The sequence below is a fragment of the Enoplosus armatus genome, chromosome 23 (assembly GCF_043641665.1).
Source record: "Enoplosus armatus isolate fEnoArm2 chromosome 23, fEnoArm2.hap1, whole genome shotgun sequence".
NCBI lineage: Eukaryota > Metazoa > Chordata > Actinopteri > Centrarchiformes > Enoplosidae > Enoplosus > Enoplosus armatus.
The window spans coordinates 6,328,395-6,355,053 of NC_092202.1; the positions used below are offsets into that span (position 1 = coordinate 6,328,395).

Here is a 26,659-nt window from a genome sequence, read left to right on the forward strand (position 1 = left end):
TGCAACAGAGTGAGGCTGCACTTTATTGGCTGCTCAATCCGAAGTGTTCTCAAGCAGTGTTTTTCAATGGGAAGCATTGGCGCTGTCTCCAATGTCGTGGACAAGACAGTGGCTTAGGGGTTAAGGCGCAGTCCATATACGGCCTGTGGTTTGAGTCCGGCTGGGGACCTTTGTTACATGCCTTTCCCCTCATTTCCAGTCATGTCAAACAGTCAAAATCTCTCATGAAAACAGAATAAAAAGGCCCCCAAAATAAAATCAGAAGGCGATCTCAAAACCATTCATATTCTACATATTTAGATTTATGGTTAGTTCATTTAACAAAGCTAAAATGCTATTTTGTTTTCAATTTCACTGGATCACTGACTCTTTACATATGGTTGGATGTTATATGGGGGAGGAGGTGGAATGCAATTTTCTGTTACTTTATCAAATATCATGTGGCACCCTTTGACAACAGCATTTCCTCATGGGAACACTTAAAAAAGCAGGTTGTGACCTCGTGAATAACAAGAGCACTTCACTCCATCCGCTTCACTGAGGTGGTACAGGGCAACTCCCAGGCTCAAATTCATGTTACGGTGCGAGTGTGAAGCAGGACGGCAGTGGGGAAAAAAAAGAAAAGAAAAAAAAAGCTCACATGCTCAGCTAACCTTCCCTGAATGTGGAAAGGTTACATCAACCAGTGCTGCCGTCCATCCAACTCCCCCACCGCCGTCTCTTCCAGGCACAGCCCAGTCGAGTTGCCGTTTTCAAGTGTCTGACTTGTGTTGTTGTTGTTTTCTCCTGTGGGCTGAGTTTTACACAGTCTGTCAATCTTCTGAGCGTCACACATTAGAAGGACCAGTGGAGTGAGACACCAAGAGTGATCCCTCTGGGGAACAGCTCCTCTCCCACCTCCCGCCCCCACCCTTCTCTGTTTGTCTCTCTTTATCTTCCAGCCTTTCTCTTCCTCTCTCCCTCTACCCCCTCTCTTCCTTTTTCTCTGCATATCCTTCTCTCTGTCCTCGTCCTCTTCTCTCCCTCTGACTCCACCGACAACTCCCCAGACTCCTGGCCAAGTTTGAGCGAGTCAGATCCCCGCCGTTTGGAGAGGCTACGCTACATCTGTCGGTGCGCTCAGTGCTCGAGTGGTCGGCCAAGCCCAGCCAACATCCCCCCAGCATGCATCACAGCAAGCGTGCAACTAATGAACACAACTGAAGGAATGTGCCAGTGCCCGTCCCCTGCCTTTTTGTTTGATAAGTTTCACTCTCAATAGGGGCACTGTTTACAATGATTCAGTCCGGAACAAGGAGCGGAAATATCAAGTCAGATGACCGTGAAATGTTTGTGGAAACCTCTCAAATGAAACAGAAATCACGCTCCAACCTCTCTTCTGACATTTGAGGAAGAAAGTCAATGAATCACATGAAGATCCCGAGCGAGCGACTTCTCAAAGAAGCAGGAAGTTTGTGAAACTTTAATACGGTGAGAGCATCCTGACCCTACAAAACACCTGACAAGAATGGCTGAAATCTGAAAAGTCAAATGAAAAACTTTCAAAGTGAGTCAAACCTGGAAAATCAACGTTCTTTGCTCTTACAAGTGACTTTATTTGAAGGATTGTGTCTTTGCATGAAATGGGGATATGTGGGGAGGTGTGGGGAGGTGTGTGTGGGGGGGGGGGGGTCTGAAAGTTAAGGAAATATGAAAATGCAGAGCTTTTAACTCAAGCCCCTGTATGAATAGCCCTGGCATTCTTCTGGATTTAATGAAAGCTTCCAAAGTGAGTGAAAGCCTGAAATAGCATTATATGGCACACAATAGTAGCCTTAACAGTAGGTATTAAACCTTAACCGCCAAGACCTAATTGGCTGACCAGTGAATAGGCCAATGGGTGGCTGACTCTTAAGCTGCAATGTCAGAATGCCTGACCAGCCAACCGCTTGCCCTTGTCTCCTTCTTTCTCCCGCAAATGAGAAAAAGCTTGGACGTCCCTCTTGATTAAACATCCGTATCGACCTCACATCTCCCCTCATGCCCGTTCTTTTGTTTGGGGGCTTTTCTTCACCGAATCGCCTGTGAAATTCTTTATTGAACGTGGAGGCCGTAGCTTCATTTTCTTTTTTTTTTTTTTGCCAAATGTGACCACTATCAGTTCTTTCATCTATGTAAACCTCCGCGGTCGGAGCCGAGATCCATTCCGCAGCAAACGCTTGTCGGTTGCACATTGCTGCCTGCATTAAACTTGCCTTCATGTGTCAAAACCAACACAAAAACACTCAGTCAAGTGAAGAAAGCATAAGACTCTTGGATCTTTTACTGCAGAGGGTGGATGGGGGGGGGGGGGGGGGGGGCAGGGTGCGTCCAATCACTGACTCCTATGAATAGAAGTACTCCCTGGCCAATAGAGGAACAAGACAGTAGAATGGTTGAGTACAATCATGCAGTGAAGCCCCCGTTATCCAGCCAAGTGTGCTAATCAAAACCTTGTGTGTCTGATCAATACCAGTGGACAACAGATTGCACTCCTGGGGAACTGGTGGAGGCTAGAGGGGTGTATCAAAGGCCAGGGGAGAGGGGACAGATAAGAGACTAGGGCTGGGGGGTAATGCGGGAACCAGGGACAAGTTGAGTGATTTGAGCGGGCATGAAGTGAGACACTGCCTGGCCAAAGGAGGGAGAAAGATCACACACACACACACACACACACACACACACACACACTGGGAAGTCATTTAAAAGGATAGTGCCTGGTGTTTCTCCACAAAGGCCTTGTCCTCTGTAATGCAGACAAATGTTTCCATCATTTTTGCCCAATATACACGTGTATTTTTGACCATTAAAAACTGAGCTTTTTGAAAATTAGTTTGAAAGTGTTGGTCTTGGTGGACACAAAATGGCTGATGTGCAATGTAAAAAAGCTACAATACTAAGTATTGCCACTGACATGTCTTTTAATTTAGCTTTTCAGATGATTGTACAACTGTAACATATTTAATAGTAAGGCTATAACTAACATTTTCTTTCCACTACAATATAAGAAATTATAAACTTTTGAGAAGCTGGTAGTTATCTTTTTTTTCCCTCGAAATGTAACTAAATTACTAATTGATCAAAATATTGCTGCTTCATTTTCTATGAATCGACTAATCTTATTTAGAGTCTCAATGCAAACGGCCCAAGGAGTATCATTGGTTAGCAGGTTGCATTTAGACTCTCTCTGAAATCAATATGCTCTATTTGTTCACTTGTCTGACTACCAGAACAGGAAGTTACTGTATGTTAGACTGAAAGACAAAATAAGAGACACAAAGAGGTGACAGAACAGAGCTTTACTCTGAAAACTAACTGGAGTAAGTGAGGATCGGCTTGGTTGCTGTCTTATCAGGAGTTAGATGGAGGGTTGATATCAGTTTGCTCTCTGTGCCTTCAGCAGAAAGACTGGTCCAGGACGTGCACTAGAAATGCTACTCCAGCTCTGGACCTGGAGGTGAGATTGTTTCATCAACTGCTTTCCAAGTTTCCAAGGTCAAGAGTGAACTTTGAAACTCACCATTTTGTTGTTGGCCTGGTAGTATTAAAATAAAACAGGAGGAAGAAAAGCATTTTTCTAAAGATTTGATGCTTCAGTGTGGGTGGCAAACTTTTAGAGAATGATCTGTGGAGACCAGCAACTGTGAGCACACAATCATTTGCAAGTTTTTCTGCATCCTTTGGGATGTGGCCTGGCAGTCCCAACACTCTGAGTAGCCCATAATAAGGAAACGTTGGAGAACAGCAAGAGAAGTGGATCTGGAGAGATTCAAGTGAAGGCATACAAGGTACAAGTATAAAAAACTTGGCCACAGTAACAAAATAATGACTACTTACTAAATGTTTTTGACACACTACACTAATTGATTAAAATCCAGCTCTTTGATTTTAACTGCATTCCTTCGTTTCAAGTGTGAATTACATGGATGCCAATTTCCATAAGTGCACGCAGGATCAGATTTTTGAATTCCGCCTGCCAAACACTGATGAGTGCAGATTTGTCTATGTATTAATGCTAAACGGTATAAAAGCAGTCCTGGCTGTAATTGATGCACACAGATCTACAAAAAATTAACAATGTTCTTTAATCCGTCTGTCATCTCTGCATGCTTTTGAAACAAAAGAGATCATGGAGGGGATTTAAAGCATTATACTTTTAATTCTAATCACATCAGTAAAGCTGGAGCCTTTTATCCCTAAAAAACATCCCTGTTGCTATTTTTCAAAGAAGGCAACCTCATATCACGCGGTGGGTGCCTCTTTTCTGATGCTGACCAAGTGCTGTACGCTGCACTGTGGATAAACAGGTGCAATTGGTGTGAAGGTTTTGAGATTAATGTGGTTCCAGAAAAGTACAGTTGATAATGTTTGCAATCTTTCCGGAGGCAAATCAGAGTGTATGGAAAGGAGTAATGCTTTGAACTGAAACATTAATCTAACATAATCTATTGATCAATCCTGATGATCACATTAATCCTGGCTAATCTCTGTCATTGATGCAGCCACGTAATGGATTACTACCCGCAGAGCTGAATATATGCCAATGTGAGTTTTACTGTACAGTACAGGGGTTTCAAAGGAGGACACAATACCTAACAATACCTGTGATGTAAAGAAATCAAATTATATAGGTAATTACTGATATTAGGAGATAAATCACTCCACTATAATCAGACATGGTTGGATAAGAAAGCATGTTTTTGCTGTTTGAGCCAGTACGAAACGACACAAACAGGTTGTTGACGACGACAATTCAGTATGAACGCCAAATAAATATTCAACCTTTCCAGAATTTCATTGTGAACCAGATCCTGCCACTTTCTTGTTGACAGCTGTGTCTTCGGTGAAACACACCAACAATAATAACAGCGTCCATGAACACTGCAGCAATTATTATCCGTCAGTTTCAGCCCCTTTGAACGCAACGAGGACTTATCTCCTAATTAGATGTAATGACAATAACTCGTCTGGATGTCGACTCGCATGTGTCTGTTTTATGACGCCTGGAGCGGATGCAGGAGACGAGCCTCTTCGGGAGAGAGGGCATACTATTTTTTTTTTTTTTTTTACTTTACTGGCAATCTTAGGGCTGCATGCTGGTTTAGGGTGTTATTCATTGAAAATCAATATTTTCCATTTCTGAGGATGCAGAATGAATTATTACTGAGATGAGCATTGTGGGGAGATTGAAGGCTTAGTCTGAGGCATCACTCATCTGAAGACTTTCACAAGGACATTTACTTCGTCTCCCTCGGAGTTAACTCGGCGAACACGGATCTCCCTTTTTCTCACCACTGTCAGAGCACATATCATCCACTGTCCTGAAGACTATATCTCACAGCAGCAGCAGGACGAGATGCACATTTGACGGCATTTAAATAAATAAACTGCTTGAATTCCTCAGGTCTTTTGGATATTAACATTCTCCCCCTCAGGGTTAGGGTTATCAGATTTTCTAAAAGATCTCATGTTGGGCCGTTTAGGCGAAACTGCCTTTTTTAATGAACGTGTCCCAAGAATGCCAACCGTGTAATTCGACGATGACCTCAAATCCTTTTCGGAAATGATGAGCTAAGCACAGACACACTCTAATTAACGAGCCACTCACAATAGAGACGAACAAATTATGGAGCCAGTTTGAAATGTCAAGATAACCAATTATCAAATGAAAATGGCCATTAGGTAGTTCCTTCTGGCCACAGGTGATGAAGCCACCTGAAATAATGGGGAAAGCGCAGGCAGAATGGGTTTTTAGACATGGTCATAGGGGAAGTATTAGATTAACCATAAATGTAAGATGCCTTGGGGATCAAATTTCAGTAGATAGATTTCTCAAGTGTCCATACCATGAAACGAATGATCATTGGCTTCTTAAGTGATTGATGTGCTACACATGTAATGACACTTTTAATGGCAGTATAGTTAAACATTATTCTGTTCATATTTGTCATGTGACATTACGCAGACACACATTCTCAAATCCTTTACTGGGGTCCTGAGGTGATTACAAGACAAACCAGAGGAGTCGCAAGATGATGACAAGTTATGACAGAACAAAAACATTCTTTCCTTACATAGACAACAGTGCTTCCAACTTTGTGGGAAAGATCATTTTCTGCTTCAACATGACAACGCCCATAAGAAATGTTTTTGTTTGTTTGTGTTTTGTCTCTGAGGTTGGTGTACAACTTCCCTGCTCCACGGAGCCCTTAACTCAACCCCATCCAACACATTTGGAAGGAATTGGAATACTGACTGCATGTGAGCCATGTCCAACATCAGTGCCCAATCTCACTAATAAGTCTTGTTCTGAGTATCATTAGTGCCAAAACCCCCAAAATTGGTCTTGCATTAGATCACACTGTGGACTCATGAACACCCTTGATCAGCTCATTAGTTCAGAAAATTCACACAACAGGCATATTTGTGAGATCTTGTATTTTAAAATGCATGTGGTTAAGTCATTTAAATAGTATAGTAAAAAGAAAGGCCTAATTTGTGGAATTTAGAAGTAGCCTATCAATGATGGATTCTCTTCATAAATCCACTTGTAATGATAAAAAGGTATTGATATCAGTATCAGTGATTCCAGCTCTGTAGCCAAGTTCCAAAATCTTGTGGATGGCAAGATTTCCTGAAGAGTGGAGGCTGTTATAGAAGCGTGTCCGCATACTTTTGGCCATCAAGCAAAGCTCCAAAACATTCAAATGTCCCTTGTTAATTGACCCTGATTAATTTCACACACTTAAGTTTTGTTTGCAACTCTGTGGGCTACACAGATCATAATCGCTTCTGACAAAAGGTACCAAGACCTGCACTGTTCTACAGACAGGACCCAGGAGATAGACATCATGTTTTAGTGAAGAATGGACTTCTGAGTGACTGGCAGATACCTCACCGAGACAGAGAGCTCTGGCGGGGCTCCAGTGAGAGAGAGGGAGAGAGACAGAGGGAGAGAGAGAAAGAGAGAGAGGGAGGAAGAGAGTGTTTTTCTCAGAGCAAAGGCAGCATTGAATGAGAGCTTCACTGGAGAGGATGAGATGCCCTTTCTGTGTGCGATGAAGGATGGACAGAAGCGGAGGGGGGTGGGGGTGGGGGTGGAGGAAGAGAGAATGAGGGAGCAAGAGAGAAAAACAATGAGGAAGAGGTAGAGAAAGGAGGAAACTTTTCAGTCTGTATTTTCCATTCAAAGACATTTTGACAGGGCAGAGCCCACTCTGTGGCGGGGAGTGGAGCCATTTTGAAGTCTCCTACCGGCAGCTTGAGGGAAGCGGGGAGCCAGAATAGATATATCTCTGGGCTGCCTGGTTTTTTTTTTCTCCCACCACACTTTCTTTCCTGTTTTTGACAGCCAGCTCCGAATCGCCGAGCAGGTGTCTTCTTATTTTCTAGCCGAAACAGTGGGACAGTGCACACAAACACTCCGTCGCTGTTCATAAACAGATAAACACACCCGCAGACCAGACAGACAGGCAAACAGACACACACTCACACACTCACACATACATATAAACACAGCAGCGGCACTCGAGAAGTATATGCATTGGAAATGACTACCCTTCGCACATAATTTTTTCCACGCGCCTGCTGAAGCTGAGGGAGGGCGCGAGAGAGGGGGACAATCTGTGACTAGCTACACTGACACAAAATGAGTGTCACAAAGCAGCCGCTATTTTCACTTTAATGCATGCAAATAACAGGCAGCCATTGACACGGGGGCAAGATTTAGTATGCTCTGCGATTTTTAGGTCACAGCAATGGGAGGGGTGATTCATCCTTATTATTCCCTCAACAGATCCTAATAATGCGGCTAGTGTTGCATGCTCCAGCTTCTTCTTCCTCTTCACCCTTTTTTAGGAGGGGGGGTGTGGAATTAGTAGCGTTATTGTGCCAAACGTCCCCTCTCAAGTGTCAGATTTTCAAGGCTTCTTTCTCTACAACAAGAGCCGAGCTCATTGAGGATCCGCGGGTGGAGGGGAGGAGTACAGAGTGTTGACACTGGAATTATCACAATACGAGTCGCCTCGAACCACATTTGCTCCAAATCAATCCATTCATGGCGGCCACAGCGACCCTCGTCCCATTGAAGAAAGGCCTCTGAATAGCTGCTTTGAAACGTCCCCTTTTGATGTTTGAGGGGCTTTTGAAAAGCAGGGTGTCCCTTGTGTCACTAGTGTCAGCGATTAAGTTGTGACAGGGTGACTGACTGTCTGGGTGTGGGGGGTGACTAATGCCTACAATGTATATGCCCCTTGTACTGATGGGAGTGATAAGGGGCCAGCACTTGTAAGCACTCACTTCTTTTGAAACCTCTCAATTACGAGAATAAATAACAAAATAAAGTAAAAAAAGTAATAATTTAATTATGAATTTAAAAAATGTAAGAAATACATAAAATAAGAGGAGGATGTGGAAATACATTTCATAACTAATTATCTGTCAATACATTTGCCCAATTGTATGTGACTTCCGGTATAAACCACGCCCACTCCAATCCCAATACAGATACAGATAGTGACGTCTCTGTCCACTGTTCAATCCCTAGCTCCTCTTGTCCACATGTCAAAGTGTCCTTGAGTAAGACACCTATTTCTCCCAATGGTTATGTGAATGTGCCACATGCTAACTCCCCCCGCCATAGGTGTGTGTGTGTTTGGGTGGATGAACACTGTTTTGACACAAAGTGTTTGACACATTTTAAACTGAAGACAGCCTCCAGATTCAGAGCATACTCATGGATATGCTGATTAATAATACAAACCAACAAGCCGTCTCACTCATGGAGTCAAATCAATGGCAAATATGAGTCATGAGACTCTGCAATGATCTCATTGGATTTCACTTTCAAGTTTCTTAAGCGAAGGAGAAGAAGGCACACTACCTCCTTTTCATGTTTAAAAGCAAGGCACCCTCCATTTTACCCCTGTGACTACCTGAATCATCTGGGCGGTATTGGAAGTTTCTGAACCAATTCTTTTGTCTATTGTGATCTATCCAACAGTTTTCACAAAGCCCAGGAGGGTGTGTGTGTGTGTGTGTGTGGCGAGGGGGGGGCAGAACAAGGCGTTGGGAGTCTCAAAATAGCAACTTGCCAGAGGGAGTTGGAGAGAAAAAGGCTCGCTGAGCTACACCACCACAGTACTGGACGCTTCTTCTCAACGCTGTTGAGTCACTCCTTGTTGATGTTTCTCCCTGACGTTCAAAGTGGAGGATGTCGTGACATATTACCTCTCGGGCAGCACTACAAAGAGTTGCCTAAGAGTGGCCTGGCTGGCTGCCCGCCCTGCCATCAACTGATTTTTTTTTTACACGTTCTTGACGGATGGTTGTATTTCTCTCCGGAGGCCGAGCGGTCAGAGAGTACACGGGTGGATGGGCTCCACGCAGGCTCAACTGGGGACACTGACTGACACATCCACGCAGCAGCGCATGAGGCATCGTATTGGAAGTGTGAATCGATGCTTGCACCCACACATGCGAAGATGCATAAGGATACTCACAGGAAGACAGGAAGGAAGATAAGGACACAAACCTACATAGATGCTATGTCAAGGGTCAGGCTCATTCCTGTAACATCAGGGGGTGTCGGCAGAACGTTGATAAGAGGCGTCGTCCAAAGCTTTTCAACCACATCACATCTTTCTGCTTCCATTTCATGCTCACAGATACACACTGGAAGAGCTAAAATATCCCCACTTTCCACATAGCTTCAAGAGTGAATTGTTAATTACAGTCCAATAAGAAAACATGTGCAGCTGAACTCAACACAACCCCTAATAACATCTGCTATGTTCTAATAAACACACAAACGTGTCTATTTCTTGAGTTTCTTTTAAAAGTAGCCTTGCTGCTGCTGCAAAGTGCAATGTCATAATTAATTGAGTACATTTGCCCCTGAGTCCCAAACACCTGGTGGCTCAGCACCAGTGAAAAAAGCACACACCGGTGTGATCAGTCAAACACCCACTTCAAAGCCACACAGTCTATTTACTGTGTTATTAATAGTCCGAGCGACTCAGCCAATAGAGAGAAAAACGCGCTGGATTTCTTTGTAAATGTTTAGGGATTGAAGAACAGACACAACATGAATGACGACAGTTAATGCACGTACAAAAAGCTGAAAATAAAAGCTGATCGAGGAAGTATGCATCCTGAGTCCATATTCTAATTGTTCTCATGCATAGCACTTTTCCCAACTTTCGTAATGGGCTGAAAATACAGACTTGATGGAAGATGGCACCAAACATTCACCTTTTTAAAAGTCACAGCTTCCCCGTGGATTGTAAACCTGATATCACAGCTACACTCACGTTTTGTTCCTCACATTTCGCAAAACTTACTTTCACACTTCAAAGCAGTAAACACAGCAAACAACACAGGCTGTAGCTTTGCTATGCAGTCCAACTTAATTGGAAATTCTTGCCCTCCTTTCAGATGAGATCTCTATAGAAATCAACATCATCTCCTGATACACCAACAGTAAATTATGTTTATCAAAAGGTTCCACAATCCATTTTTAAAAAGATATCAGCTTTTATGCAATTTGTATCTTTAATTTCTTGTTTTTTTCTGTATATTATGTGAAGCCTCTATTTTTTATGTGGAAACACTTGAACATGCAGTATTTCAAAGTTGCTCTTGAAAGAACTCCATTTTGGTAGTGTCACCTGACATTTGAAAAATAGACAAAAATACCTGGTGCCTTGCTGGAAAATTGCTAACGTTGTGGTAACTACATCACAGCTGAATGCCAATTAACAGGATTTTTCTGTCACAAAGGAACACTTACAATCACACAGTTTGAATGTGAGTTTTCAAAGCAACATGAGACATGTAAAAAGCTCAATGGTGGCCAAATCACTCGCATTCAAATTTCAAGAGCAGCATCAGTCAAAAAAGTTTGGGGTTTTTTTGGTTTTTTTTGGATTTCAAGTGAGAAGAAACTGCATCATCAAAAGAAGCCACACTTCTCTTGTCCATTCACATAATCAAAAATTTAAGAGGCGACTTCGTCCTGCTTAAAACAACCCAATCAAGTCAGCCTTAAGCTAATATTCCTCTCACCTAAAGCCAATCACTCAACGCCACCCCCTTTATCAATCCACTTAGCTGCACCTGCGGAGAGCAGCTTCCAGCTCCTGATGCCAACATCCAACCACCAGCTCCTCCATCATCACCAGCATCAAGATTCCACGCAGAGTCCTAATGATAGCGGCCAAGCCAGAGGTGGTAGATTGCTCATCTCCGAGCTCATCCATATAATTAGGCATTTATCAACAGTTATTCATTATGTTCATAAATTCACTCTTTTCACTTAGATACTACTGATACAACTGGTGCTGTAGAAGTGTTTGAGATGGTAGTTACTTCAAAGCAAAAGCATGAAGCATTTTACTATTTCGACCAAGTTCTTGCACACCATGATGTCCTATTGACAGGTGAGTAGGATGAAAAACTTGTGCTTACTTTATTAAAGGTATCCTGTGGAGTTTTGGACCACTAGTAGTGCTATGGAGCAATGTTTTTATGAATGGGTTCATGTTTTGTTTGGTGAATGTACCTGGGCACCTGGTTTCACCATATTTCTTTAACTGACAGTTGGTGACAGTTACCAGCAAAACACCAACAAAGGCATGAAGACTGTCAGCTAGCATACGCACATGTAAACACTGCACATTTTAAAATAATTTTTCAAATGTTTGAAGAAGGAAATGCATTCAACAGGTTTGTTACAAAAAACTCCACTGAACGCCTTTAACTACCATAATCATTTTTTACCCGATGAACCTCAAAGGACTAAAACATTAATAAAGTCAGTACAAGTGACTTCCTCCGCAGTTATGACTCCCTGTATGTGTGAATAAAATGCTACAAACAACATGTTCTCAACGTCTCCTGCTCAGGTGTAAAATATGTTCTCTACCAGGTTAACTTGGTAAAACCCCTTAAATTACATTATTGCTCTTTGCTCCGTTCATATTCATACGATAGTCACACCCTCTGCTCTGATTGGAAATGTAATTATTTGTTAGTGTGATCACTTAGTACTTGTCGGGTAATCACTTTGAACTGCAACATTTGTCATGTGAACATTTTACTGTTAAAGAGCCTAATATAAATGTGCAATTTTCAGATGCAGTATGGCTGCAGCAATATTTTGACAGAATGTGTAGAAAACTGATATACATGTTCTTCTATTTAGCATCAAAACAATCAAACTGTGCAATGACTACTACATGGCTAACAAGGACTTAGATGGTTGTGTCCATAAAAGCCCTATCGGAACAAATCAATGTTGGCAGCCAACATAATTGCAACTTTTTATTGGACACAGTGACACAGCTCTAAGCATCAATAAGGACAGGCAGACATTTCTTCTCTTATTATGTTTATAAAACGGAGACCATTAATTCATCTGACTGTGCAATCATCTTAAGTTTTTCATTTTCTTTCCCCACATTTCATGAATGCTCCCAGACTGTCTGCGGCTCGTGAGCAAAATAAGCAAAACTAAAAGAAAGAAATATTTTATCGTGATTATTCTGAAGCTATAACCATTTTGCCATCCGGTCATTACGTAACAGCTGCATTTTATATTTAATATGCAAACGATTCAGTCAGAAAATTACTTTTTTGGGAAAAAAAGAAAAAGGGACTGATGTATCATCTCTTATCAGAACTTGTTTTAATTTCGTGCTATCAGTCATTGCGTGGGAGTGTGAGTCACTTTTTTTTTTAACATCTCGTTTTCAAAAACACCTCGTTTTCACTGAGGGGGTCTTTGTAACGGCGTCGAGTGCTTTCCCTGGCATCATTTTTTAGACCACTCATCCACTCGAGAGCAAGATCGATTGCTACACACAACTATGATAATGATTTTCAGTGATGATTCTGGGCCTTGATCTTCATGGTTCTGATAGTAAAGAGCATCTCCGAATCGCCTACAAGCTCAATTCTACTCTGCATCTGGTTCTTCCAAAGGCCTTGGGACACAGAGTTATTATTGTTATTTCTTGTGAGACTTCTTTGATCCAGTGGGTTCATACTAGCTGTTGAATATGAGGCTGTCAAGAGAGAGAGCCATGCTCTGAATGAGAATCTTTGGAAGTTTTGAGTTGTTTAATTGCCTTTAGGGTTGATTAGACTTTCAGTAAGAGTAGACTGTGATTCCTTTATGTTTTGACATGTATACACTAAAAATCACTGGGTCAAAATTGACAACATTTGGATCAATATAGTAGCAACGTAATACTGGGTTTACTTTACCCAAGACAAGGGGCTGTTTTCACCCAGTGTTATTTCTATATTACGTTTTGGGTTATTTACCCAAAATGCTGTTGTAAAATATGGAATGGTTGCAAATTGTCATGATCTACTTGCTATTTTTTAATTTTCATGTCATTATTTGTTCATGATTGTTAATAATGTGTGTATCCGCTTCTGTTTTTGATGTCATATGCCTGTGGTTTTGTGCTACTAACAATACATTTGTGACAGTTTTAAGGTAAAACATGAGCTGGTTATGTCTGACACTGGGTCAGAATAGTAGGCTGCAGTATAGCATCTGTAGCCTACTATATAGTCCCAAACTGGATCGATTTTTAGTGTGTAGATTTTAACCTTATTCCTCATGAATCATACAATATGTCATTATGTTCAGGTTATATTACATAACATTTTATCATTCTGAGGAAAGTCTTTTAAATTATATATAGCACACTTTTCTAACCCTTGATCGTTACAACTTCCTCCCTACATTCACATACTGAGCCATGTTTAAAAAGATATACCCTACTTATAATCAGCCATTATTGTGTATGTTAATGTTGTTACTATTTTGTACTACAAAGTCCTTTTTGAGAGAAATGAATCAACTAAATGATACAAATAACACGTCCACCTGCCCACAGTACATTCTCCCTCTATGTGCTGCACTCCTGCTGCAGCCTTTTCTGGGGGTTTGATTGTAATTTGACGATAGAGGGCGCTAGTAAGCAAGGATAAAGCCTCTGCTGGAATTCAGACAGCCGTCTGAGAAAGATGCAGCTGCTGAGACTGGCTGCCTCCTTTCCTCCTCCCCTCCTCCTCCTCACTCCCTCTACCCCACTCTGCCCCTCACTTCTTCACTCACTCACTGTATAATTTCAGACACCAGCGCCGCTCTGTCCCTATATTAAAACAGGAGAGCATCCCCAAATCCAAGTTGAAGGAGGATATCCTCACGCACGCGCATTAAAGCACAAAACCCAGAGTTTCTTCCCTTTTTTTTGCACTTAACACAGCTGTGCAAATGCGCGTACGTGCTGTAGTAGATATGGATCCACGCAAGCACCGTAAATGTGCTCGTTTACCCACCTTACACAGTGCGCCCTTTGGGAGAATTTACGCATGATTCTAGGCAGAATGACCGCCAGTATCACATGAATGTTTGCTCAACACTGTACCCATCACAAGGACTTGGATGGCAGCTGTGGCAGGACACACACCGCGCACACTAATCTTACACAGGGAGTTGGGTTTGCGCAGTGGCCGAATAAGAAACCCTTGTTAAGATCGTGTGAGGTGGGGGGCACGCAGGAGTGATTGCTGTCTTTATTCCCCCTTTACGCAAATTAATTCATAGCCACAGTGTCAGATTCCTGGATGCTGAGTGGACTGAGCGGCGCACAGGCGAAAGACACCGAGCCCGCTGCGCCGGAGAGCACAACCACTGGCGACCACACGCATTCATATTAGTAACCACAGGGAAACCACAGCACTGCGCACACAGCCAGCCCCGTCCCGCCTCGCCTGTCCTGCAGCGGCTGTGTCTGACTCTGCTGCACAGAGATGTGGAACTGTTTCATATCATATATATATATAAAAAAAGATAACTTATGTCGACCTAAGAGTGCGTAAAAAGTTGTGCTTTGAATTTGCGGTTTCTTGTCACACAAGGAATCTCTTGCGGCAAAGCCAACATCCCCGCACCACACTGCACAGGCGAGAAATGCAATAACGTGACTGCAGAATGATACAAAAGACATTCAAATCATTCTTTTTATAATCAGATATGTCGCCCACGGGAACATTAGGCATAAATATGAAGCATCCGAACTGTGCTCGCAAAGTGCCGAGACAGTCTCGAGAAAATAACGCTGGAAAAGACAATATTAAAGCGTCTCTCTCTCTCTGTCCCATTTCGTCAAATATTGTCTGCTGGTGTCTGGACCCGGCGATCAAGACCAAGTCCGACCCTGTTTACGTGCGCTGCTGGGGGAGAAGAAACTGGAGGGAGGTGGAGAGTGAGAGAGAGAGAGAGGGAGGGGAGGGGGGGGGGGGACTGCAATATCATTTGTGAATCCCTCTCACAGTGCTGCAGATAGGGGCTGCCAACACATGCGGCGCGTCTGCAGGTGAGGGAACAGGCTGAATATGCTGGACACACTGAGGAATTCAACCAACGTTTCCCAAAAAACTGCGTCGGATATACATTTTTGATTTTTCTTCGTTTGATGTTTTTGTTTTTCTCAGACAACCTTGAATTTTCAGCGGGATTGTGCATTGTGGAGTTGGCTCGCAAAAAAAGGAGAGAGAACTATACTGTCTGCTGCTGGCTGCAAGTGACTTGTGGGGAGAGAGAGCAGAGTAGGCAGCCGGACAGGTAATTTGCTTCATATTCACAATCCTCAAGATCGGAGAGTTGTCGGGCTCCGCGCATCCAACACTCGCCGTGTGAGTTTGGAAACTGCGCGGGCATTTAAATGATCCTCTGACATATGTGGACATATCATCAGGACAGAGGAATATTGCAGCCTCACCCAAAAAGGAGATTCTAAGCACAAACTGTGAGTAAAACGGCGGGATACGGACTGAATCTACTTTCTGGTGATATGATGCTCGGACAATAACATTTTTTGGCTTTTACGCGCATGAAATTGAAAAATTTGTGGCACCGCCCGGAGCGCACGGAGCATCTCCTGGTGTGTCTTTTGATATAATTGCGTTCTTTATTTTATAAATCAAACAAGGAAAGAGCAACTAACATCCAGTGCCGGAGAAGGCAAAGCAGAGAAGAGACCAAAGCCCGTGCACTTGCTGCTTTTCACTGCAGCAGGAGAGATGTAGGAAGTCGTCCGGAGGATGAAGACTCACGTATCCCGCAACAGAGGGCTTTGCTCTTAATGTAAACGATATTTCTTTTCGATATTCGGACTTTCAGGTAGTGATTAAATTCTTTTTTTCTTTTTTTTCCAAATCTAAGTGGACATTTTTCAGGGGAGAACAATGAGGACTACTGGTGCAGTGGACTATTTGTACTATTGCATGCTCATCCTGCAGCTTCTGCATCAGCCCGCCGCCAAGCAAGTGCTCCGGTACCGTTTGGCTGAGGAGGGACCCGCCGATGTCCGAGTAGGGAACGTAGCCGGAGACCTGGGCATTGTTGCCGGGTCCGGCGAGGTGACATTCACGCTAGAATCGGGCTCTGATTTTTTCAAAATAGACAACATAACAGGTGAGCTCACCACCAACGAGAGGCGCATAGACCGTGAAAAATTACAGCAGTGCCAAATGATATTTGATGAAAATGAGTGTTTTATAGATTTTGAAGTGTCAGTGATTGGACCAGCCCAGAGCTGGGTCGACCTCTTTGAGGGAAAAGTCATCATATTAGATATAAATGATAACACCCCATCCTTCCCTTCCCCTGTCCTGACACTGTCTGTGGAGGAAAACAGACCCATTGGAACCCTTTATCTGCTGCCCACAGCCACAGACAGAGATTTTGGCAGAAATGGAATAGAGAGATATGAGCTTATCCAGGACAATGTGGAGAACTCAAGGCGCTTGGGCTCTTCTGGGGATTCGTTCTCGGGGAAGAGGAGATTTGAGGAAGGCGCAAGCAGGAGCAGCGTCTTTGAACTGCAAGTTGCTGACACTACTGATGGAGAGAAGCAGCCTCAACTCATCATTAAAGGGGCCCTTGATAGGGAACAGAGAGACTCCTATGAGCTCACACTGCGTGTTAGGGATGGAGGAGATCCCCCTCGCTCTTCCCAGGCCATTCTTAGGGTGATGATCACTGATGTGAATGACAACAGCCCTCGGTTCGAGAAGAGCGTGTATGAAGCTGACTTACCAGAAAACAGCTCCCCTGGTGCCCCCATACTACAGCTCAAAGCGGCTGATGCAGACGTGGGGGTTAATGGTCAAATAGAGTATGTGTTCGGGGCAGCCACAGAGTCAGTACGGAGGCTACTGAGGTTGGATGAGAGCACAGGGTGGCTGAGTGTGTTGCACCGCATTGACCGTGAAGAAGTGAGCCAACTGAGGTTCACAGTAATGGCCCGTGACCGAGGCCAGCCACCGAAAATGGACAAGGCCACTGTGGTGTTGAACATCAAGGATGAGAACGACAACGTTCCTGCAATAGAGATACGAAAAATTGGACGCATTTTCTTAAAAGATGGGATAGCCAACGTGGCTGAGGACGTGGTGGTGGACACACCCATTGCCTTAGTTCAGGTGTCAGACCGCGACCAGGGGGAAAATGGCATTGTGACCTGCACAGTGGTAGGGGATGTGCCCTTTCAGCTCAAACCAGCCAGTGAGATGGAGGGGGAGCAGAATAAAAAGAAATATTTCCTCCACACGTCTGCAACGCTGGACTATGAGGCCACACAGGAATACAACGTGGTCATAGTGGCTGTGGACTCTGGAAGCCCCAGTCTGGCAAGTAATAACTCTCTTATTGTCAAAGTGGGCGACACTAATGACAACCCTCCTGTCTTCAGCAGGAACATAGTAGAGGTGTCGTTTCCAGAAAACAATGCCCCTGGCGAGAGGGTGACAACAGTGGCAGCCATTGACGCAGATAGTGGGAAGAACGCTGAAATAGCCTATTCCCTGGACTCATCAGTAAATGGGATTTTCTCTATCGATGCAGACAGTGGAGACATCCGAGTAAACACCATTCTGGACAGAGAGCAAACAGAGCGCTACGAATTCAAAGTGATAGCCAAAGATAAGGGCATAAACACCCTACAGGGCTCTGCAACAGTGGTTGTCCTTGTGGCCGATAAGAATGACAATGAACCAAAGTTCATGCAGGATGTGTTCACCTTCTATGTCAAAGAGAACCTTGAGCCAAACAGCCCAGTTGGCATGGTTACAGTCATTGACGCAGATAAAGGCCAAAATGCAGAGATGAGTCTTTTCATTGAGGAAGAAGAAGAGATCTTTTCTATTGAGAATGACACTGGGACTATTTTCTCCACCCTGTCCTTTGACCGAGAGCAGAAAACTACGTACACCTTCCGTGTCAAAGCTGTGGATGGCGGTGACCCTCCTCGATCGGCCACCGCCACGGTATCACTCTTTGTCATGGATGAAAATGACAATGCACCAACGGTCACTTTCCCAATTAACAGCTCCTACACCCTTCTTCCTCCCTCCAGTAACATCAGAACTGTAGTCAGAACTGTCATAGCCACTGATACCGACACCGGCATCAACGCTGACCTGAACTACAGCATTATTGGGGGAAATCCTTTCAAGCTGTTTGAGATTGATGGGGGCACTGGGGTCATTTCGCTTGTGGGGAAGTTGGAGCAGAAGCACTATGGCCTCCACAGACTAGTGGTCCAGGTGAACGACAGTGGTCAGCCCTCACAGAGCACCACCACACTAGTTCACGTGTATGTTAACGAGACTCTTTCCAATTCCACAGTTGTGGAGGCCCAGGTGGCTAAGAGCCTGAGCACATCTCTCAACACCAACATTGCCGGTGACCCCAACTATGACCTAAGCAAACAGAGGTTAAGCATTGTGATTGGAGTAGTTTCGGGCATCATGACAGTCATCCTCATTATTCTAGTTGTCGTCATGGCTCGTTACTGCCGACCCAAAAATAAGAATGGCTATGAGGCTGGCAAGAAGGATCACGAAGACTTTTTTACACCACAGCAGCACGACAAGTCCAAGAAGCCCAAGAAAGATAAGAAAAAACAGAAGTCCAAACAGCCACTCTATAGCAGCATCGTCACCGTAGAGGCCTCCAAACCCAACGGGCAGCGCTATGATGGCGTCAACGAGAAACTGTCGGACAGTCCTGGCATGGGCCGCTATCGTTCAGTCAACGGAGGGCCGGGGAGCCCAGATCTGGCCCGGCACTACAAGTCAAGTTCACCTCTTCCTACTGTTCAGCTTCACCCGCAGTCGCCCACAGCTGGTAAAAAGCACCAGGCAGTTCAGGACCTGCCCCCTGCCAATACCTTTGTTGGCACCGGAGATAACATTTCCCTTGGATCTGACCACTGCTCTGAATACAGCAGTCAAACTATCAACAAGTACAACAAACAGGTAAGAAGACACGTCTCCATGTTCTCCCCCCCCCCCTTCCACCACTCTTAAATGTCTTCTGTTTCTTCCTCTTAGTGTTCTCTCTACCATAATGCTTTCTGACAGGGCTAGTCTCAGTAGTCTTGTTGCCTTTATGGTGCTAATGTGTGTCAAGTTAGCAGTATTGATCTGTTTTGGTTTGGAGTGCCATTCACATGTAATATTGAAAAGGAAGAGAAAGGTTTAGATTAGCGTACGGAGGGATATTGTTACCACTCAACCAAACGTGTCCAACTTTTTCGCTTTCATCACGGCATGTGTTGGGGCTGCCTTTTCCGTCAGGGGTGTCACAACTACTAACCTTGGCAAATATGTGTCGGAGTGCTGTAGACAGCTCACATAAGGGTTTGGTTTGCAGTTATTTTTACCCAGAGGGGAGCGAGGCAGGGGCTGGCTACATTCCCCGTAGCCATGTCAAGCCCTGCCCTGCCCTCTGTCTGTGACAAGGCTGCCTTGTCTTCTGGTGAAAGGGAGGGAAAAAAACAAAAGAGGATAAGAGAGAAAGGTAGATGTAGGGTGAATGCAGCACAAACATGGCTTTGTTAGGTTTGTGAGTCAGTTTTACAGTCTCGGCTTAAGTAGGAACATCTGGCCAGGAGGTCCTATTAACATTCTTCTGCACTTCGGGGTCTGCAACAATTCATTGACCTAGCAGTGAAATTGGACATTTTAATATCACTTCCCATATTGTGCCTCAGCTTTCTTTTACTCCCTTATCTTTTGTCCTCATATATAAATGTCTGCCATCTTCTATCAGCTTTTCTTGTCTTCCACTCTCATCCACCCTCCAGCTAGTCTTACCTCCCTTCTGTTTTTACTTTCCTTTGTTTTTTTCCCCCCTCTCAGTAACTCTTTTCATCCGTTTGCAGAGCTTGAAAGCGGTGTAGGTGGCATGATGTGATATTAAAATTCCAGGAAATGTGTGCTTTTATCAGTTCAGTCTTTGTATTTTTTTCCGGCTGTTTTTGCACCGTTATGTGCAACAACAGCAAGAAACAAAGTTAATACATAATGAAGTCAGCTGATTTGCGTTTTCAGGAAAAAGAACCTTATTGTTTTATGTGTTTTCTGTGGCAGTCTAATGAATTATTGATCTTTAATTTACGTGGTGTCAGCACTACTCCTTTCTGGAGTGCTGCCGAAAACAGCTGGATTGTATCTTTTTTTATTTTCTGGTTTAGTTTACCTCTCTTTCTTTTCCTTTAGATATCATTTTTTTTATATTCTAAGCTCACTGTCCCTCAAACTCTTTGGCCTTGTGCAGTATATCCTTGCATGCCTTGCACCCACCCCTGCTGCCTGTTTTCCCTCTTTATTCTTTCTTCTCTCTCAGTTACTTCAGCCTCCACCACATCATACCCCTTACAATGGTGCTCTCCGTCATGCCTTTTTTTCTTGCAGTGGTTTCTTTTTTAAATCTCCACTCTCATCTCTCTATATCTCTCTCCCCCTCCCTCTTGCTACTTCTCTCAAATCATTTCTCTCCCCTTTTACTTCTATCCCTTCTCTTCCCCTGCTCTGTCTCTAACAGCTTCTAATATGGTGTATTCACTGAGCTGCTTCCCAGAGTGTGAGGAGTGCTGTTGCTTTCGGATGTCTCCTGCATAATTAAAAGGGCACTCTATTTGCTGCTGCGGCAGCAGCATGTATTGTGTGTCACTATGCTCCACTTATATAATTATTTATTTACTCTCTACATTAATGCTGCTGTAACTTTTATGAACTGTGCATTTGTTATAATACAGTGTCATGGACAAAACCATAATGCACAAAGAGTATTTTCCTGTGATTCTTGGGCACTTTGGATACTTAACTTTTTAATAGAATAGTAAAGAAAGTGTTCAGTGGCCTACTGGGCAATATCACCATGTTTATTGTGTGCTGTAGCCGGTTAGGTATTTAATATACAATAACTAGCAGGTATTCAAATTGCCTTTTATATCCCATGGGCTTGGTAAATACTCACTGTTGATAAATTCTGTTGGGGTGAATAGGGTGTAATTTAATGGCTGCACAAGAGAGCTAATTGAAGAGAAGGTGTGTGTTCATGTGCTCCAATTATGGCGTTAAACAGCCACCTCTATATTAGATTAAGTAGTGAAGCGGTCATGCTCTTGATTTTAGGGACGCTGCTTCTAAAAATATTCTGTTTTTTCTGTGAGTGCCACTACAGCTAAAGACATAATAAAACACTCAAGTTAAGGGAACAATTTGTGCAAGATCTGGAGTAGTTGTAGAATATATTGACATCAGTGAATACCATTAACGTTACATTTTCATTATATTTTTCTTAGACAATAAGGTATCACTATTTTATTTTTTTTAAATCTATTCAAATGAGCGAGTTTATATTTAAATTTGACCTTTTCATCACATTTGGCCACAAATGACTAGTTTGAGCTGTTAATGGTTAGAATTCATGACATATGACGATAAGGGATGTTTTTCATTGTGTGTGTGCGTGTGTGTGTGTGTGTGTGTTTTCTAACACACACACAACATGCATGTACACGCCCTCAACCACAAACCCTTCTCTTTTACCACTCCCTCTCTTCTTGTCCGTCTGTGGGAAGAGATAGAGGCAGGCACAAGAAAGACGGCCCTGTTAGAGGTATAGAGAATGGCCCCTACTGTTTCACAAGGGACTTGGGGTCGGGTGGATGGATAGAGAGAGAGACGGGGAGGGAGAGAGAGAGAATAGTGCCGACCATTGACAGTAATCTCGAAGGTATCGGGTTCCGTCTTTCTCTCTCCTCACCTACCTAATCTTACAATAACTGCACAGGCAACCTGCTCGGGCAGGTAACCAGGCAACTGAGGGAGTTTATCGGTGAGGCGAGCCTTTCTTTTTAGCCCATCAGACATTTAAACAGTCATTACGCTGAGCTAACTGTGAGGGAGAAGCCAGCGTGTCACCCAGCAGCTGTTGAGGACTTGAACAGGAGGGGCAACAGACCTGACATTTCATCTCTTCCTGTGTCTCTAGTGAATGCCACTTATGTTATTCATATTTTTTCCCTGTTTTTTTGCATTATACTCCTTACATACCTGTGTCCAATCCTTATATCTGAAGGCTGATGAGTAGTGCGTGCACTTAACAGAACACTTAACTTTATTACTTTTGGCAGTAGCTTCTGTTCTATCCAGTGCCAGAAAATAATGCTGTCCGACCGTAATACGGTGAGGAATGAAATCACTTAGCCATCGAATTAGCACAAGCCATCAGCTTTTGTTTTATCATTGCACTTCAAAGCGCCACTCGTGCCCAGGTGGATCACTTTTAATCAGGGGTGAGCCACAGCAGCTTGTATTCTATGCTCTCGCAGCGCAGCCCCTCAGGGCAGGCAAAGCCCCGGTCCTCATACTTATACCAGGTTATCCTGCCTCAGGGCTGATGCGGCAAGCATAACTGGACGTTGCCCTTAACCCAGGCCCCAAGTGTTCACCTCCCGTGCTCTGGCCAGCTGTTCCTCCTGTGCCTACTCGTAGCAGCAGCCTCTCTGAATGCAGCCGTGAAGCATCTGATTTGCATAGGACGAATCCTCACCCCGCCACACTCACACAGGACAAACTATCACCATGCAAATGGGCGTTGCCTGAATTGCGTTTGTAGCCAAAACATAGGATGTGATGTGAGGATGGAAACCAATATGGAAATGCAATACTTTGCCTCCGGCCTTATTTGTTTTAAACTACAAAATGTAGCTGCCTAAACACCTAAGAAAAGCCACAACTGACCAAACTGAAAATTAAGACAAAGCCCCAGTGTCCCTGCATTCAGGCGTCTCCAGTTTTATATGAACACCTGTACATAGGATTAAGCAATCAGATCCTGTGTGTATTTTTCTTTGGTGCCGGCAAAAAAAGTGGTGATGACTGCCAAACTCCCCTGATGATTTTATCTGTGAAACTGTTATCCGTGAGCTCAATAAGGCAATTACTTGATAAGAGGTTCCACAGGAGCTGTAATGTGTTTGGTCATCCCCCACCCTCCATGGCCCCTGATACAAGCCAGCTTCTTTTTGGAGGAAGTAATTGTTGCTTCACTACAAGTTGTGCCATAAAGAAAATGGTCAAACTTTCCTTCGTTAGCGTTAAATCTCAATTCATGTAAGAAGTTTTCTAGGATAATCAGCTGCAAAGTCATGCAAGCAATCAGCTGATTTTCACATTAGAAGATCAAAATATGGAAACTGTTTTTACAGCAACTTCACTGAAATTGAGGAGCCAAAGGTGAAAAAACACAATCTGGAAATCTCGTATTTAGTAAGAAATGAGATTATATGCAATGAGCTGGTTTGTTTATTGCCACATTATTATCAGCGCTTGTCCTTTGTGTGGTGCTGTGTTCCGCCGACTGTGGCTAATTTTATCAAAATTGTTTTTGGATCTATTACGGCTTAATTCAATCTATGGCTGCTCAGGCTTTTGTTGTTTATGTTCCGAAAGGAAAATGGAGGGAATAAGAGTGAACAGTAATACTCATGAAATTGCAGCGGGCAGCATTTTCTGGTATAATTTGGTTTGGTGATTTGAATGCATTCGCTCTAAGGCAATTACTAATCTAAGGATTAGACTTACCTGATACGCCGGCAGAAATGGTGGGGACCAAGAGAGTAAGTCGGAGAGTTTGCTTTAGCTGGTTGCTACGGTTTCTGCCATATAATCTGCATAATATGTTAATACTGGGGCAGTTTTCACTTCTTCCACCTATAGGGGAAACCATGAAAAGTACATTTCTTTGTCTTCTTTTCCTTTCCTCTTTATCTCCACCTCTCTGCTCTACATACAATGAAATGTGGCAGTGAGCTCAGTCGTCTTCACATTAAATACTCATGATTGAAGAAGCTGAAGAAGCCCTATTTCATCCGCAAAACATTTGTCACGATAAGATGCCAAAATACAGGGGGGTGGGGGGGGGGTTGAGGGACAAAACAGACAGAAATTTAAGCCGCATGCCACCTTGATTGCTCTCCACGCTGCTGATTGTAAGTGGCAGTGTCGGGAATGCCACCTTCTTCTTCTCGCCGCTTCTTTCAATTTGATGTCATCGAAAATGGAATTTCATTTCATACTCAGCAGCGATCGCATTAGATAGGGCTCACCAGGATAAAGCCGATTCATTTTTGCAGATTTGCCTTTCCTGTGGCACTATCAATCATCGCGTACTCACCATATTGCAGACTTGTTTTTTCACGGCAATTGTTAGGAGGAGTTTGTACAGTAAATTGACTTTTACAAGGCTCCCAAGGTCTATGATATGCCATGCTAGCCTTGTTGATTTCTCCATAGCTGTCCTCTGGTATCGACTGTAGAAGCCAGAACCAACTAAATGAGAACATCACTTAGCTCTACTGCTGCACAGCCCTGGGGAATAGTTCTCTGTCGACGAGCTGGATCACAACACGGATCAGACGTGAGGCTTGTTGTTTGTGGGACTAATAGGCAAAACAATAGTGTTTTGTTTGCTGTGACACTGTACCTCATCAAAATTGCAAACATGTCTGGCAGAGTCAGTCCCGTAATGATATGATTTTTTTGTTGTTGTGTTGCCGGAAAGGTAGCTGGCCATTTGTTCTCTTGATGTTGACTCAAACAGGTGGCAGAGGGGGTGAGCAAAGTTTCTGTTCAGTGCATGTTTGTGTGCTCCCTCTCTCCGCCCCTCGCTCGCTGATGTGGAGGAAACATTGTGATGAATCAGATGAATCACTGCCTGTCAGTGTTGCTCACATGGGTCCAGGGTGTCAAGGGAACTGCCAACAGGGTCCGTGCCCCCCAGTCAGGGGGTGGAAATTTAAACCCTATCCAGCATCAGCTATGTTGTCACACGCGGCCTTCGTGAAAATGAGAATAAGAGCCATGAAAGCCAGACATGTTGATCCATAATTTACCATTAAGTGCCACCTTTTGCTCCGGCAGCCAACTGTAAAGCTCCTTAGTGCAAAGTGGACTGACAGGTGAAGAAAAAGACACGTTAACTGACACGTTGTCTCGCAGACGGACAGGGGAAAGACTCAGTAAGACGATGGGTAGGTGTGTGTGCTGACCGGAGAAAAGTTCAGCGGTGTAATCGAAATGTATTTAATAGGTACAACCTTCACCCTGGGTTCAGGTTCACATTGAATTTTTTTTAAGGCTCTGACAGACGTGCACCTGTTCTTTCTCTCCTCCCACATGCTTTGACTCTGACCTTCCTCTTTTGTGTTGAGAAACTGCTAAAATATTAAGATGCGCTGAGATCTCCTGACTGCATAAGACACATTAAGAATTGTCCGGGATAAATAATGCATCTGAAAGCTTTGCTCTTTTTTTTTTCGTTCAAAGGATATAGCTTTTTATTAACAGGCTGCAGTCATACATATTTGCTAAGCAGCAGAGTGTAATGGATATGACTTGACTTGGGAAGGGGAGGAATAGGACAGCTTGACTGCTTCTATTAGCCCTGTTTTGGTGCGACTCCCACCATGTGGCCCCCAAATGAGATTATATGTGTATGAAACAGGAGGTAGAGCACTCACCGACCATCCATCAAAGCCTGGGGGGACCTGTGTGAAAGTTTGTGCATGTGTACTCAGCGGGTACACACACTGTGTGGATGCGTTTGTGTGTAAGGGTGTGATAAAGTGTGTAGGTGTACAGTATGTTTGTGTGTGTGTGTATCCTGTGAGGGCTGGAGAGGAGAGCAAACGGGGGCCTCCACAGTTCAGCCTCTCCATCATCCTGCACGCCAGGCACACGCGCGGCGACATGCCTGAGAGGGTTTCAATATCCTGTGTGTGTGTGTGTGTGTGTGTGTGTGCGTGTGCTGCTGTGTTTACCCAAGGAATGCAGTTCATTATATTTGTATGTGTGTCTGGTTATTACATACACTCTCGACACACATGCGCACAGAGGCAGATGGAGCCTGGAGGCGAGAGCAATACTTTATCTTCAACTGTTAAAAACCTCATGACAAGCCGGTGCAGTGTGGGTGGATCATGTGACGCCTCCTCTTGACTCTCAGTAACCCGCGATTGCCCTCGAGCCAGGCACCGGGCGCACCTTTGCCCCCAACGGAGCTATTTATTGGGACACTGCTGTGACTAATAACGTGTGTTCAGTCCAGACATGCGCGCAGTACCTGTATTAAACTCTGCAGATTTATGCAAAACCCCCCAGAAATATTCATTAGCAAAGCGGTGGCAGGCCCCTGTATCGATGAGGCCTTACCTGGCAGAGAGCAGGCTATTAGCTGGGCCCGATAACTCTTGTCAGAGGCTGG

The 26,659-nt window shown here is 43.9% G+C and overlaps 1 protein-coding gene across 1 annotated transcript in view; it reads left to right on the top strand.

Moving 5' to 3' along the window:
* The first annotated feature begins 16,284 nt into the window (after positions 1 to 16,284).
* pcdh7b (protocadherin 7b) overlaps positions 16,285 to 26,659 on the top strand; it is a 101,313-nt gene continuing 90,938 nt past the window's right edge. Inside the window, exon 1 of the mRNA XM_070930215.1 lies at positions 16,285 to 19,359. Coding sequence (XP_070786316.1) covers positions 16,285 to 19,359 — 3,075 coding nt within the window. The remainder of the gene's footprint in view (positions 19,360 to 26,659) is intronic.